Source organism: Daphnia pulicaria, chromosome 5 (genome assembly GCF_021234035.1).
Source record: "Daphnia pulicaria isolate SC F1-1A chromosome 5, SC_F0-13Bv2, whole genome shotgun sequence".
NCBI classification, from domain to species: Eukaryota; Metazoa; Arthropoda; class Branchiopoda; order Diplostraca; family Daphniidae; genus Daphnia; species Daphnia pulicaria.
The window spans coordinates 5,488,756-5,503,140 of NC_060917.1; the positions used below are offsets into that span (position 1 = coordinate 5,488,756).

The 14,385-nt window shown below is 40.0% G+C and overlaps 5 protein-coding genes across 11 annotated transcripts; 1 reads left to right on the forward strand and 4 right to left on the reverse strand.

Moving 5' to 3' along the window:
* Positions 1–883: 883 nt before the first annotated feature.
* On the reverse strand, positions 884–2,002 carry LOC124341264 (salivary glue protein Sgs-3-like). Of its 2 annotated transcripts, XM_046794287.1 has the most exons (3): positions 1,892–2,002; positions 1,497–1,780; positions 884–1,430 (listed from the first exon to the last, which is right to left on the reverse strand). In XM_046794287.1, exons 1-3 carry the CDS (start codon positions 1,901–1,903, stop codon positions 992–994), a joined length of 735 nt encoding a protein of 244 aa, XP_046650243.1. In that variant the 5' UTR covers positions 1,904–2,002; the 3' UTR covers positions 884–991. The 2 variants fall into 2 exon arrangements, with proteins under 2 accessions (XP_046650243.1, XP_046650242.1); XM_046794286.1 differs by having other exon boundaries at positions 884–1,780.
* A 432-nt stretch (positions 2,003–2,434) lies between these two features.
* On the reverse strand, positions 2,435–3,388 carry LOC124341410 (salivary glue protein Sgs-3-like). The gene is made up of 2 exons (XM_046794508.1): positions 2,927–3,388; positions 2,435–2,849 (listed from the first exon to the last, which is right to left on the reverse strand). The coding sequence occupies exons 1-2, from the start codon at positions 3,037–3,039 to the stop codon at positions 2,558–2,560; spliced, it is 405 nt and encodes a 134-aa protein (XP_046650464.1). The 5' UTR covers positions 3,040–3,388; the 3' UTR covers positions 2,435–2,557.
* A 10-nt stretch (positions 3,389–3,398) lies between these two features.
* LOC124341242 lies at positions 3,399–5,290 on the reverse strand. The gene is made up of 5 exons (XM_046794258.1): positions 5,189–5,290; positions 4,800–5,073; positions 4,569–4,734; positions 4,356–4,502; positions 3,399–4,292 (listed from the first exon to the last, which is right to left on the reverse strand). Exons 1-5 carry the CDS (start codon positions 5,220–5,222, stop codon positions 4,056–4,058), a joined length of 858 nt encoding a protein of 285 aa, XP_046650214.1. The 5' UTR covers positions 5,223–5,290; the 3' UTR covers positions 3,399–4,055.
* Positions 5,291–5,760: 470 nt separating this feature from the next.
* Positions 5,761–7,863, reverse strand: LOC124341104 (carboxypeptidase B-like). The gene is made up of 9 exons (XM_046794036.1): positions 7,774–7,863; positions 7,523–7,713; positions 7,269–7,463; positions 7,018–7,209; positions 6,816–6,947; positions 6,634–6,746; positions 6,438–6,560; positions 6,196–6,370; positions 5,761–6,129 (listed from the first exon to the last, which is right to left on the reverse strand). Exons 2-9 carry the CDS (start codon positions 7,704–7,706, stop codon positions 5,954–5,956), a joined length of 1,290 nt encoding a protein of 429 aa, XP_046649992.1. The 5' UTR covers positions 7,707–7,713; positions 7,774–7,863; the 3' UTR covers positions 5,761–5,953.
* Positions 7,864–8,746: 883 nt separating this feature from the next.
* LOC124341056 (monocarboxylate transporter 12-like) lies at positions 8,747–14,288 on the forward strand. Of its 6 annotated transcripts, none has more exons than XM_046793963.1 (10): positions 8,747–10,357; positions 10,737–11,382; positions 11,455–11,780; positions 11,848–12,063; positions 12,129–12,279; positions 12,351–12,466; positions 12,558–12,681; positions 12,757–12,882; positions 13,617–13,747; positions 13,990–14,064. In XM_046793963.1, exons 2-9 carry the CDS (start codon positions 11,100–11,102, stop codon positions 13,715–13,717), a joined length of 1,443 nt encoding a protein of 480 aa, XP_046649919.1. In that variant the 5' UTR covers positions 8,747–10,357; positions 10,737–11,099; the 3' UTR covers positions 13,718–13,747; positions 13,990–14,064. The 6 variants fall into 6 exon arrangements, with proteins under 6 accessions (XP_046649919.1, XP_046649918.1, XP_046649917.1 ...); XM_046793961.1 differs by lacking the exons at positions 13,617–13,747; positions 13,990–14,064 and adding an exon at positions 12,967–13,558 and having other exon boundaries at positions 8,749–10,357; positions 10,737–11,005; positions 11,079–11,382; XM_046793960.1 differs by lacking the exons at positions 13,617–13,747; positions 13,990–14,064 and adding an exon at positions 12,967–13,558 and having other exon boundaries at positions 8,749–10,357; positions 10,737–10,857; positions 10,919–11,382.
* Positions 14,289–14,385: the final 97 nt, after the last annotated feature.

A 14,385-nucleotide genomic window follows, 5' to 3' on the forward strand; every position in this document is an offset into this window, starting at 1 on the left:
GAGAAATTTCTACAATTGTTCATTCGATTACTAAGTATTTGTCTAAATATCCTCTTTTCTCGCAGGGCGTTGAGATCTTCGAGTATTGGATCGTAATGTGTGACGTCACCGTTTGTTTATTTTTCCAATTGAATGTAAGCAGGTATTTTGATGCGAATAAATTGTCTTTGTCAATTAAATAATGGTTGGTAAGTCGTTGGTCTTATTAAATGGATGTTGATCAGCTAGTTCAAATTTTCTCTTGCTATTATCTCCGTGTTCTTGTGCTTTTAAATTGTGAACTCATGCGGATGACTAAGAGGGATAATTAAAACTCAGTGCAAGGAAAATTGAATTTACGTACCAGTAACTCAGAAATATGAAAATTTAATGTCAGTGAAATGGGATCGATAAAGTATGGATAATATTCAGTACATCGAATCTGCGCGATTGGGCAAGGATTTCTGGAAAACTTTGTAAAACGAAATATTAAGATCCAAGGAATGGAACTTTTGATTCACTTGAAAATAGTGCCTTGTTGGAGCTTTTTAACGTTGTCATTGGAAGTTACTAAATAATCCTGAATCTTCAGCGTCAGTTTGTAGTATTCACGTATTTCTCACCGCACGTACAGCGATGGGATTGGAAGCATCTTGGGACACTAAAGTAACATTGCTTAATTTGTTTTAAAGTAGAAATATGCTTTCGTCTGCCAATAGGATTCTTTTTTATGCTGTAGTTAAAACAACAGGAAAGTAAGTATTTACTGTTCCTTCAATAGTTCCTGAAATCCAAACGCTAAAGAAAGTCCGATACAAAAACGTATTTTAATTTTTAAGTAACATTTTTTGGTCATTTATCAAAATTGGCAACTCGTTTGCGAATGGACGAAACAGAAACAAAATCCCGTTGCAATAGTATATTGTCAATCACCGATGTTAAAAATGTTAGATAATTAGTGTTGAAAGTATTTGACCCCAGTAGATAGGAAAACCACTAGAAATAGTGGACATTAATAATAGGTATCAGTCACCATAAATTGCATTCTCATCGATGGTTCAACAGTAGGTGTGTCCGTTATTGTGTCCGTTGCCCCATCCGTAGGAATGTCTGTTAGTGCGTCCGTTGTCCCATCCGTAGTACATTCACATTCACAAGGTGCATCTGTAAAATTAGGATCAGTAGTGGGCTCAACCGTGGGCTCAACCGGAGAAGTAGCGGTAGGGTCGACTGTTGTTGTAGGAAACACCGTTGTAGTTGTGAAAGTAGTTGCCGTGTCTGTAAACGTAATCTCTGACGTTGTTGTTTCAGTTATGATAGTTGTTACGGGGAACGTTAGAGTAGTTGTGGTGGAAGTTAAAGGACGGGTGGTAGAAGTTATTGTCCTTGTGGTAGGGACGGTTATTGTTGTACTAATTGTGGTGGAAGGACGAAGGGTTATAGTAGTGAACCTTGTCGTAGGTATTACAGTTGTACTAGTAATTGTGGTCGAAGGACGCTCGGTTACAGTACTGAACCTTGTTGTGGGTATTACAGTTGTACTAAAAATCGTGGTCATAGGGCGGGTGGTAATAATTGACGTTTTAGTGGTTGGAATGGTGGTTGTTTCTCTGACTATGAGTGTAGTCAATGTAGTAATAAGGGATGTTATAGTAGTGGTTAGCGTGGTGGTGGTGCGTACAGTAGTAACGGCTCTATTCGAAGGAAACGGTGCGATGGGAACATCTCTAAAGCTGGACCGGATTCTAGGTGAATCGACATTGGCAGAAGTAACGACGGCTATCAAAACCACCAAAATAGCCTGTTTTAAATTAAAAAATTATCATTGCAATGTGGAAAGAAATTAATTTCTAATAAAATCACTTAGTGAAATAAAAAGTAGCGAAATGGCGACGAATTCAAATTGACTTACCAGAGTCTTCATGTTGATTTGCGTAGGATCGTCTTAGCTGTGGAACTAGTCTCCTTGCGACTGCGAAGTTGCACTGACTCAATCCGCCTAATGTAAGGTTTTTTTATCCACCCTGGAAGATGTAACTCCATTCGAAAACCTGAAAACATATGTCGGCATTTCTCTGTCGAGTTTTGTAAAGGGTTAACGCTGTAATGTCAGTTCGTGTTGAATGAACTGCTGGCAAACTCTGCTCGAGCATTACACGGATTTCCGACATCTGCGTTGAAACACTTAACTCAGCTGCGTTGTTACTTGTACAAAATACAGAAAATGCAGGTGGTATGAAGGCCGCACGTCATTCGTATTCGTTGCTGGATTCAATCCAAATTTTGTAGGATTTCGTTTTAGATGTATAGCATTCACTTTTAGAACTCCCCCGATTATTCGGATTTTTTTTTTGCAATCAATATAGCTAGCAAGGTAGAAGCGCAGACATTGTGTCGCATCTTGTTTACTTTTGAAAGTTCGCAAATCGAATTAGACAGGATTATTGAGTAGAAATCGAATAGAATATAATGTTTATTACCAACCACCCAAAAATTCTTAGTGAAACATCGTCAAGGTAAAATGATTTAATTGAAAATGTAATGTGGTATACAGTTAAAAACCCACCGTAAAAAACGACTAATAGTAGGAATCGGTGACCGTAAGCATTCTGATCGATGGTTCAACAATGTCCGTAGGTATGTCCGTTGGCGCATCCGTTGGCCCATCTGTAAAATTAGGATCAGTAATAGGATCCACCGTGGGTTCTACCGATGTAACAGCTGTAGGTTCGACTGTCGTTGTTGTTGTTGTAGGAATCACCATTGTAGTTGTGAATGTTGTCGTCGAAAAACTAGTGATTGTTTCAGTAACTGTAGTCTTCGGTCGGGTTATAGTTGTAACAGTCCAAGTGGTAGGAATCGTTATTGTGCTATTATTATAGTTTTATATCAAGAATATTTGTGTGAAAATGGTTGATGCACGGTATGAGATCAGTTACGGTCCTACCTAGTTGTTGTGACCGCAGGACGGGTTGTAGAAGTAATAATGGTCGTGGTTCCGGGTAAAGTTTTGGTGATGGTTATCGTTTTTCGGACCGTGGTAAAAGCGAATTTGGTCATAGTAACGTTATTGTGCCAGTGGACGTAGTGGTCTTAGTAGACGAAGCAGGGATCAAAAATAAAATCGCCTATTTTCAGTCAATGTTAATTTAATGAGGCTTTTATACGTTTAAATGCATGAAAGCAAAATTTGATTACCAGAGACTTCATGATGACTTGATTCTACGGGGACTTAAAAAGGAGCTAAGTGGTTGTTTATTCTAAATTTTACTTATGACTCTTTGCAAGTGTCGGGGGGTTTTTATGCAGTTCAGACGAGCACAAGCGTAATTTGAAAACAAATTTGCATTTTTTAAAAAAAGTAAAAAAAGGTGTTTCATTTTTTAAAATGTGGTGTCGTAAACAGACGAACGATCGCACATGTATTTTTCATCGTCGTGGCCCTGAGTACGTGGACAAAAAAAAACCGTAAGTGCAATTTTGTGTTGCTGGTCGATGAGTGTGCGTTCAGTAGCGTCATAGCTAAACACCCGACATCCGGTTAGTCCAACGTGCGTCGCACGCGATAATATCTGTTGCTTATCTAAAACGTTTTGGAGAAAGCTGCTATCAATTAATCGCAGTTTTTTTTTCTTTTCTTTCGATAACACCTGTGACACATTTATACTGAAACACGACGGGTTGAAAGACCCAAGTCGAGCCAACATCTTTTTTGAATGACGTACGCGCTGCGCACTTACCACACTTGCGCATGTTTAACAAAAATTTTTAAAGAAAGCAAGTTACCGTAGTTTCTCGTATTTCTCATTAAACTAGTAACTTTATATGAACAATAATTAGGTGAATACGACTGGCTTATTTTCATTTTCCAATTGTTTTTGGCATTGTGACGACCACGTTGTCACAGCCACTCTTTTATACAATTGTAATTTGTTGCATAACTGAAGCAAATAATTCTGCTATAAGACGGAAAATTTTACTTAAAAATACCAGAAAGGTGTATATTCGAACTACAAAAATAGGACACGATTATGTTCAGATACAGCGATTAGTCAAATGGCAACGGAGGTTTCCAGTCAAATAGAAAAAGATTGAGAAGTTAAACATAATCCATATTGACAAGCTTGGCAACGAGTGGCATCATGGTGAACCGATGAACGGTCGCTGATGGGCTTGCTGCTCTGGAAACGAACACTCAGCGGCTGATCATTCACCTTCCTTCCTCCGTAATAAGCAGCGATGACTTGGCCTGAAAGGAATCTGATGGCATTTTCGATTTCATCGGGATACCACAGCGGAAGCAGGAATTCAGACTAAAAACATTTGACACGAATTAGCGAATGACTTTCATTGAAATAAGAGAAAAGCAAAGTTACCTCATCGACTGAGACTGAAGGGTTGCAAGAACTGCATTTCTGTCCAAACAATTTGAACAAAACTTCACAGAAGATTTCTTCGCCTTGTCGTCGGATACGGAACCAAAAGGCCACTCGACCCTTCATGGATGTCCATGATCGCTTGCACTGAAACAACAAAACAACATTTCAATCAGTCACAATCACAACAAGTTAGAAATTCAATCAATTTACCTTGCACTGGAATCGAACTTTAGCCAAGTAAGAAATGGAATGCCATGGCCACTCGACGGAAAGCGGAGGAAGTTGCGTTGGCTCCAGTGTCCACAGATGTCCGTGTCCGGTCAGAAAGGGACGGAAGAACCAGCAGAAAGCGCTCTGCCAAAATGTTTCCAATCCACTACAAACAAACACAGAAATTCAATAACATGGTGGAAAACAAACAGAGACAAATTAAAATCTTACTAAGGCATCGGATTCCATCCAGGAAGAGCAACAGGTGCCGGAGATGGAGGAGGTAGCGACCACTTGATGAGTTGATGCTTAGACTGGACAGGGCTGACTTGTTGATCCGGAGCTTCATTGATGGGCAAGTAACACGGAACCAACAGCTGAATAGGAACGAACTCTACACAGAAAAGCGGAAGCAAAATTCCAACTCGAGGGAGAACTGGTTCACTCGGAATTTCCGAGGAAGAGATGGAAAATCCACTGTCGGACGAATTCTCGCAATCGACATCTGTCAATTGAAACATTCACAGTGTTAGCAACATTTTTTTACAGATTGCAACAAATTAAAACAAACAACAAATCAAAACAAAATGGAAAGAGTAAAAAGCAAAAGTGAAAATTACCCGAGTACTCGATGGAACAGTTGTCAAGAGACATGATGGCAATGCGCTGAAAGGCTGGAGAAGTTATTTCGAGGAGTTGATGAGACAACAGGAAAGAACTGAATGATTTGAACTGCTGAAATGTTGGCTTATATAAGAGGAGACCCAGAGCGTCAAGAACCAATCGGAAGGTGTCGGACACATGACACGGGGAAGGTTCCCGTCTCTTCCGCAAAAATTTCACCCCTTCAACAGGACCCCGCAAACAAGCGCGTTACGTCAAACGGCAGCCCGCACAGTCCCAGTGGGACTTGGTGGAGAAAAGTGCAGTGCTAAGGACAGGTGGGGATGGAAGAGGCACATCCTCCGACCTCGAGGTCCTACCTGCCACGGCTCCATCATCAGAACTTTACCGAAGAAAGAAAAGCAGCAGTTCCAGGAATTCGGAATTGAAAAACTTTTTTCTCTTCCTAGAACGTTGAGGTAACTTTTGTTTACGGGTGTGTAACCATCCAACACGTTACTCAATTTATTTTTACTTTGGTAGATTGATGAAGAAAAATTTCGTTAGAGAAAGACACTGAGAAGTCAAATGTTTTAACACAATTGATTTTATTCAAGGTTTCTATCTTTACACAACAGAGCAGCTTGAAATTCAGTTGGAAAACGGTTTAAATAATTTATCTTAATGTGATTAACAATTTTATAAATAATAGAGTACATGAGGATGAGAATTGTTGGTCATTTGGTCAAATTAGATCAGTGTAACAATTGAGGTACCGGTATTTATTTGACAACCACAGTGAGAGTGGATACTTTATCAGCGAAAACATCCATAGCCCGGAAGAAGTCTTGGCTCACCGGTATAATGTTTGAGGCAGGTAAGACAAATCCTCTGATTGGAAGCTCGACGGAGTAGACGTATTCGATTCCAATAGATGCGGCCCAATCTGCCGAGTTACCTGTTCAGACCAAATTCACAAAATTTTATTTCTTTTAGCAATGAAATTCAAGGTTATTGTATGTACCTGAAGCACGGTAGAGAAGATCGACCTTGTTTCCAACTTTATAATTGAACAGCTTGAATTTACAAGCGGCATTCTGGGCCAGTGCCAACATTTCGTCAAAATTGTGTGGTACAATTCGATCGTAACCCCAAGGAAGCATAATCTTCTGACCAGAGCTGTGAAGAGTTAGGTAAAGCTGTTTGCAAAGAAAAGGTTAGTTTTAGTGATGACACTAAAGAACAAAATGAAAAACATTTTTGTACTTTAGTTTTGTAGGAAATGCTGCTGATGAAATTTGCGTAGGCAAGAGTCTCTGGCTCGGAAAAGGCTTTAGGTCCCTTGTATACTTGAGAGCACGGATTACTGCTTGAGCCTGCACCACCCCACTATAGATCATTATGGATACAATGAATTAATTGAATTAAGACATTAGAACAGCAGTAAAAACCAATTACTGACCTTAAAGTCAAAATTACGATTAGGATCAACACCTTGACACCTTCCTGATTCCACTTCCGACGGTGAACGAGTTTTTCGCCATAGTCGACTGCTCACATGTGAATACTCATAACCTTGAATGTAATTTCAAATTTATAACCTTGTTTATTTAATATTTTTGTTTCATAGGAAAGAACGTTTACCGTCAGGATTCACAACGGGCATAATGTACCAGTCGACATTCTGCAAGAGTTTCAAGTTTGCCGGATCTTCAACGAGCTGTTGAATAATGTAAGTTACCACCGCTGGCGAAATCCATTCTCGAGCGTGAAATGCTTGAAACAAAAGAGAGCGTTACTTGTCAAAATCAAACCTTTTGAAATAGATTTTAATAAGTGACATTACTTCCATCGATCCAAATTGCAGGTGTGTGGGCAGAAGTCGAATTGGAGATGTGAACAACGTAGAGCGGCCGTCCTTCGTACGAGGTACCGATATTAATCAACTGGACATGACACGGGTAAGTGTCGGCCAAATATTTGAGGTAGCCGTAAATATCGTCCAACCGGTGGTACCTGGTCCAGTCCATTTGGTGAGCTAAACAATTTTAATACAGTTACACGCACTCTTGATTTAGATATAGGAACAATTGTTACCTGCGTTACGAGTGCTGGCACTGGCGTTGACGATGGGATTCTCGTTTTTAATTTCCTTTTGCAAGTCCAGGATTTCGATGTCGTAGGGCAGTTTAGCTTCTTTCAACTTTTGTCTGACTTCTTTTTGTACGCGGGGCGGTACCATGATATCCACCGGGTCGTCCAATTCCTTGGTCTCTTTCCATATCTCAAGTTCTGCGTTTTCAATCCAATTTAACTTGCAACTTAATCATTTAAATATCGCTAGACTTTACTGTAGTTTTTGATGATCTTGAAAAGGGCAGTTTGTTCGCTTTGCGAATGAGGCGTGATTGACCAAATCTGGAATCCGGAATACGAAGTGGCAGTGTTCCGTGTTGCTTTGCATTGTCCGGTTGGAGCGGCGTGACAGGCAAAGAAAACCCAATTCACGGCGAATAAAGCAAACAACAACGACATCCTTAATCTAATCAAAAGACTTCCAATTGAATTAGTTAATGACTAAATATTGAAAATGCAATCCTACCTATTTTCAAAATGTTGCTGCTGGAGAGGTGTTTTGCTGGTGGACGTCTTCACGGATGTTAACAAACACAATGAGCGACCAATTGGCAGGACGCTCCGTTATAAAATCTTTCTATGGGAAGAAATTTAAGTATGGAACAACACGGGTTGTGCACAAAACTGTCGACCCACTTTGAATTAAAAGATGCTGTTTCGTTAATCGTCCGATCTGTCCCGTATTATTGTCCCCGTTTCAACCAAGTAACATCGATTCCCCCTATGTGACTGTGGTCCATGTAAACTCTCATATCATCTCCGAAAAAAGCCACAAAAAATCTGTTCGTTTCTGTGAAAAAGTCATTATTACTGAAACGATTCAGTTTGGTACTTTAATTAGCATTACAAACGAGCCTGAAGATTTCTTAAATAGACATTTCGTGGTCACTGTGTTCTGTATTATTAATTATTCTATGGTGATGCACTATTTCCTTCCGATTCCGCACTACTTTTCACCAAGTTCAACTGAGATTCGTGTTCGTCGCCGGTTTTCCCATTTTCTATGCCGCTCATCGACCCATATGGTCGAGTGTTCGTTCAGCCGTGCAATTTTTCTATTTGTTGGAGTCCGCCTTAACAATCGGCACTAACCTTTTTGTGTCTCCATGTACTTTTGACTAAAGTATCTGTTCTTCAATGTATTTTCCTTGTTTAATACTAATTTAAAAATGCAGGACTGAGCACATATTTACTAAAATATTATATAATGGCCTTTTCAATAAGAAATGCTAATTGCTTCGTCTCCTATTTTTGCCGATGGTATATAGTTGATTAGCCGTGCCGTGCAGAATACATACAATCGCCAACGTAGCAGACGAAAAATATTTTACAACATTGAACTTTTCTGTAATTGACTAATTTCTTATTCGAATTTTTTTACTGCATAACTGAATTAACTAACTTAACGAATATTTAAATGATTTAATTCATAATGCAAGAAAAATGATAATTGATATTGCGAAATGCGAAGGCAGCAAAAATGCCCAGCAATTCAAAGCAAAATCCTAATAATTAAAAATTATTAATTATAAAACAACTTAAAATAATTTTTAAATATGGAAATATATTTGAAATATTACTTAGAATAAATTTATCACCAAATGAAAAGGCTGCAAATTGAAATGATGTGCAAAAATATGGAAAATAAGCGAAAAGTTTTCATACTTAGGCTGTCTATCCTCGGGTAACAGGAATATAAGGGGACCTCGATCAAAATTAAAAAATCCGTCAGCTATTCAGTTCAGCAGAGTTCCATCGAATCTTAGCTGTCACAAGAAAGCGAACAACGAAGTATTCTTACTAGTTTGTATCTCCATCAAAGTTGAAAATGTCATCTACCGCAATGAAATATCTGGAAACGACTCCCGAGGAGGCCGGCGAGGATTTGGTTGGTCTCACCTCAGAACTAGTTGAAGATCAGCGCGGTTCTCCTTCCGACGAAACGAAGCCACCCTTGACTCGAAAGCAAAAGAGAAACCAACGGACAAGTCGACGCAAAAAGGAGAAGAAACGACGCGATGCAGCGCAAAGGGTCGTAGTGTCGTCCACGGAGCAGAAATAGAGATGTGTGACAAGTTTTAAGATGTCTAATAAAGAGATTGAGAAAAGAGAAAAAATTAATTTAAGCCCACAAAAAAATCTTTTCTTATTCTTCTTATTCTGACTTCACCATCTCTCTCTGTTTTCTTCTCTTTCTTCACTTATCCTTTGTTGTGAGTGCGTGATTTAAATGAATGACTCAATAAAAATATCTTAAACTAAAATTATACCAACAGAGTAATGTGTTTTCATTTTTTAGCATTAGCAACATTTAGATGATCATTTTTAGTAATCATACACGAAAAATTTAAATAAACGGTAACGAATGTTAGGTAACGAAGTGACACCTAGCGGTCCGATTTAAACTAGGTCGTCTACCCTCATGCCCAATGATTTTTCAGGAGTAGGATCGAGTAGTTTGACTTGTGACTCTGAAGTCTGAACTTTGAGCCAAAGCAAAGGGCCAAGGGATTTTCCAACGTGGTTTTAGAGTTTTACTGACGCAATTTCACTTGTTTGATAAGACTTCAAATAATAAGATAGAAAAAGCATAATAACAAGAAAATGAAAAAGATAAATCGAGACGATCCTCTTTTTCAGTGTCGAGTCAATCGCCTTTTGCACGCTTTAAACTTATGTCTCATCATGTAGGCCTACTTTCATTTCTTTTCATCAAAAGGGGTACATTATCGGGTTGGGCCATGCTTACGAAGAATCTCTTATAATTCAGTTTTCACTATGTTTCAGTAAATATGTTCATGCTCTCGCCAACTTCTAATCAAAACAGACATTCTTTCTACGTAGAGACAAAAGGTAATCGATAAAGAGCAGGCGATTGTAGCACTTGATGCAATCGAGGCGACCTCTCTGCAATCGGCATGTTTTGCAGGCATATTCCACAGCCGAGTCGTCTGCATATTATTCACGTGCTAGTGGTTCTCAAAGTTTTAACAGGAAATCCCGATGAACTTGATGACCCTGGCGGAAAAAGAGTTACCCCATGCTGAAAGGTTAGTTAATTAATTAAGTCTTGGCCTTATCTGTAGGCCTACTTAGTTTAGAAGTTTAGAACTGATTTAAAAGTTATACATCAGCAGCTTCATCTGCAATGAATGTGAGCCGACAGCATAAAAGGTCCTATCCGACTTCATTCTGTATGTTGGAATACGTTAATTATTGAACTATAGCATGGTATTAAATGATATGTACAACCCAAAGTTGAATTCAAGAGAATAGGGTGTCAGTTCAAATGTTAATTCAACTGTCACAAAAACGGAATGTGATGCTTAAGGTCGACGATAACAACGTAATATTTCGTATTTCTATAGGCTTATACTTGTTGTCTCAAACGACCCGACTGCATATTATTGACACGTTGTTTTCCTTCAGATGAGGATTATATTGCTTCAGGATATGGATAAAATATTCCGCTCGCTTGAACTGATAACTGCAGATAAAGCCAGCAAAGTATCCACGTGTAAAGGTGAGCCAACTATGGATCAACCTCTAAGTATAGTCCATTACACACATCTTTGACACTTGAGTCTTGAACTCTTGACGCAATATTAAAGCCTCCCCAAAATGCACGACAAAGGAAAAAAGAAATGAAATGAAAACTCCCGTTGTGCCGAGATCTACTTGAGTCAGTTGAGTACCAGGCGAGTCAGACGATCAGTATTCGGGCGGCAGTGAAAACCAGCAGCTGCAAACTTTCAATCTAAATTTCAATAGCTCCGAGCACCTGGATGCAGAATGGATTGTGAAGTCAAATTCAGCAGCAGTTCAGAAAACTCGTCGGATTCGAAAAAGATTGAAACAGAAATCGCAGAAGAAGATGTCGAATATGTCGTAGTGGCGCCGGATGGAGGATACGGCTGGATCGTTATAGGGGCCAGTTTTTTGTGCATCCTCATCTCCGATGGAATTCTCTTCAGCTTCGGATTGATTCTCTCTGAATTGGAGCGGGTTTTCGACGAACCTGTTGCCAAAGTGGCTTGGATATTCTCCATTGTTAACGGGATCTCATTGATATCAGGTTTGGCAACAATATTTTTGGAACAAAAAACTGATGGAATAATCAATGATCTTCTCCTTTTTGGTGTTATAGGTCCCATCGCTTCTGCGTTGAGCAACCGGTTTAGCTTCCGGGCCGTTGTCCTAACGGGTAGTATATTCGGTTTTGTGGGGCTGTCGACCTCATCGTTGGCACAGTCGGTAGACATTTTGTTTTTCACGCTCGGAATTCTATTCGGAGTGTCGATCGGCTTGATTTTCACTCCGCTCGTTGTAGGCGTGGGCTACTATTTCGACAAACGACGAGCATTGGCCACTGGAATCACCGTGTGTGGTTCTGGGGCTGGCACTTTTGTTTTTGCCCCCGTCATTTACTGGCTATTAGAAAAATATGCTATCCGAGGAACGTTCCTTATTCTGGTACGTGAGTATATTCAAGAATAGCCAACGAGTGTCATCTAACTTGTCATTTCTTTCAAATTATTAGAGTGGGATTTATTTGAACTGTGCAGTTCTTGGGTCACTACTCCTACCGTTGAAACCCCAGCGGCGTAAAATACTCCAACCTGAAGGAGTGAAACTACTTGAAGCTAATGAGACCCCAAATGCTCACAAAGAAGAAGAAAATAATAAGCAAGATCTTAAGGCTCTAGAACAAGGGCAGTTAAATAATAAGAAAGTCAACGTTGAAAAAGGGAATAAGGTAATATTAATAGATTTCATATTTAAATAAGCATTACTTCAAGATGCGTTGCTGTTCTATTTCAGAAGGCTACCAAAGGGAAAGAGCTATCCAGGCGGGAATATTTGTCAAGCATCTTCAAGTTCTCGCTATTCCGGTCGCCGACCTTTGTCGTCGTTTGCATCTCTAGTTTCTTCCAGTCTATCGGATGGTTCGTACCTTTTGTGTATCTGGCAGGTAATCTCTAGCGTGTCATCCGCACTGCATCCAGCAATTTCTCATAGTTATTCTCTCTCCATTCTGAATAGCTCACGCCGTCAACATGGGAATACCCAAAGAGGAAGCGTCGTTTCTGCTATCGATTGTCGGCATCTGTAGCATGATGGGACGCATTATCAACGGAGTGCTTGCTGATCATCCAAAGGTAAATGCTCCATGTTTTACACATGTTTTCCGCTGATACACATCCTGATAGGATTGCCATTTGAACTCTATATCTTGTGTTACATTCAAAGGTTAGCGTACTCCTTTTGAATAACATTGGACTTTCAGCTTCCGGTTTGCTGATTATACTTTGCCCATTTTTTATCTCGTACGAACTACTAGTCTTCTATTCCATAGTCCTCGGGCTAGCCTTGTGTAAGTACACGTACTTCTTTTTTCAAATAAGAAAGAAAAACCAATTGAGCCTTTTCTTTTGTTTTGACAAAACAGCCTGCACCGCTGTTACACGACCAATTTTACTTGGTGAGCTCCTGGGATTAGAAAATGTCAACAATGCTTACGGCTTCATGCTCGTGTTCTACGGAGTGGCTACTCTCTTCGGAACTCCCATGGCTGGTACGCAAACAATCATTAGCTAATGTCTTGCTATGTTTACATTTACCGAATAGTCTTTCATGCGTTCAACATATTTGCGCGCAGGTTTACTTTATGACACTTTGGGTGATTACCACGGCGCCTTCTATCTCGCCGGATCTTGCGTCCTTCTCTCTGCCTTCATATGTTATCCTCTCGGCGTAATTAATCGGTGGGAAAAGCGGCGGAATTCTAAGAAATGATCGGTCTCATTCGCGGCGTGTTTTTTGTTCATGTTGAAATCGCTAAGCAGCTTAGAGTCTTGATTGAACTTTGGCTTTTGTTGATAAAATAACCTTTCAATTACATAAACTTCCACAATACTTCCGCGTCCGCTTAACCTTTCATCCGATAAGCTGAATCGCGCCTACTACCCTCCTCCAAACAATTAATTGTTTGGAGGTAAAATAATTTCTCCGCTTGTTTGGAAATCCCTTTAATTCCTTGTGATTTGTTCTGTCGATAATGTTTAATCTATTTTACTTGCGCTTCAAAAAAAAAGCCGGGTGATGCAAGCAGCAAGTCATAAATCTACATTCCATATTTGTTATCATTTCAAGCGTTTGCGGACTAAACAAATATTGTTGATCCTTGAGACTACCCGGATTAATTTATTGTATTCATTTGAAATGGAGTGTGGCAATATAGGCAAACGTCATTGAATTTTCCGTAGACTTGAAACAATTGAACCGCCTTATTAATCACTTATCATTTAGGACCGGTAATTGCTCTCAATATGGATCCTCTGAATTCGCCTCCGCAGTTTCCAGGAAATATCATTTCATTAAATGGCACGCGAGCTCTTTTGATCTTTTGAAATGGCTTCGCTCTCCGGCATCCGATACAAGTATATGTACACACAGAGCCAACAGCATCTTTTTTAGCTTATATAGTCTCAAGCCATATTAGTGTCATTGTTGAATAAATTTCGTGTGATGCCCCCATCGTGTTGCCGAAAGTGCTACACGATGTGATCGCTGACACTGACGTAAAGTGATGTTGAGCTATTATTGGCCGGGGCGGATGGAGTCTTCTTGTGTCTATTGCTTATTCATCCGACTGCTGTGATGTTTCTTCTTCTTCATATAGGAACGAATATAAAGTGGCGATTCGGACGTGGCGCATCACCTACTCGACGGGGCGTTTCGTTCATGTCAAGGCCAGCTGTCAAACCAATATGGGCACAAAAGTCGAACGTGTGAGACCTTATCTCTCTTCCGTCGTCGTCGTCGTGCTGTTGTGCATTCCAGTGAATTCGTCTACTGTGTTCCCAACTATGGTAAGAAAAATCAATAACAGCGCATGGCATTCCATTGCGTTGGGTAGTCGAGTTCCGCCATAGAATGAAAACGCAAGTTCTTAGTCCGCATGAAACACAGTTGGATTGATCACCGTGAGCACGCAGACATAGTGTTTGGCGCCCAGCACGCAGCCCCATCCTGTATCTCGGCACGGGTCCAGAGAGACGGTGACTGATTTCCATCA

Excerpts from the sequence above, each read along its gene's own strand:
- LOC124341410 (XM_046794508.1), bottom strand. The coding sequence starts at position 3,039 with ATGACCAAATTCGCTTTTACCACGGTCCGAAAAACGATAACCATCACC. Across the intron at positions 2,850-2,926 it reads CCTGCGGTCACAACAACTAG|CACAATAACGATTCCTACCA; the intron begins GTAGGACCGTAA and ends CTATAATAATAG.
- LOC124341104 (XM_046794036.1), bottom strand. The coding sequence starts at position 7,706 with ATGTCGTTGTTGTTTGCTTTATTCGCCGTGAATTGGGTTTTCTTTGCC. Across the intron at positions 6,747-6,815 it reads GCCCGTTGTGAATCCTGACG|GTTATGAGTATTCACATGTG; the intron begins GTAAACGTTCTT and ends ATTACATTCAAG. Across the intron at positions 6,130-6,195 it reads TCTTCTCTACCGTGCTTCAG|GTAACTCGGCAGATTGGGCC; the intron begins GTACATACAATA and ends TGGTCTGAACAG.
- LOC124341056 (XM_046793958.1), top strand. The coding sequence starts at position 11,100 with ATGGATTGTGAAGTCAAATTCAGCAGCAGTTCAGAAAACTCGTCGGAT. Across the intron at positions 11,383-11,454 it reads CGGGATCTCATTGATATCAG|GTCCCATCGCTTCTGCGTTG; the intron begins GTTTGGCAACAA and ends TTGGTGTTATAG. Across the intron at positions 12,883-12,966 it reads CTTCGGAACTCCCATGGCTG|GTTTACTTTATGACACTTTG; the intron begins GTACGCAAACAA and ends ATTTGCGCGCAG.
- LOC124341242 (XM_046794258.1), bottom strand. The coding sequence starts at position 5,222 with ATGTCTCTTGACAACTGTTCCATCGAGTACTCGG. Across the intron at positions 5,074-5,188 it reads CTGTTCCATCGAGTACTCGG|ATGTCGATTGCGAGAATTCG; the intron begins GTAATTTTCACT and ends TTCAATTGACAG. Across the intron at positions 4,503-4,568 it reads AAGTTCGATTCCAGTGCAAG|TGCAAGCGATCATGGACATC; the intron begins GTAAATTGATTG and ends TTGTTGTTTCAG.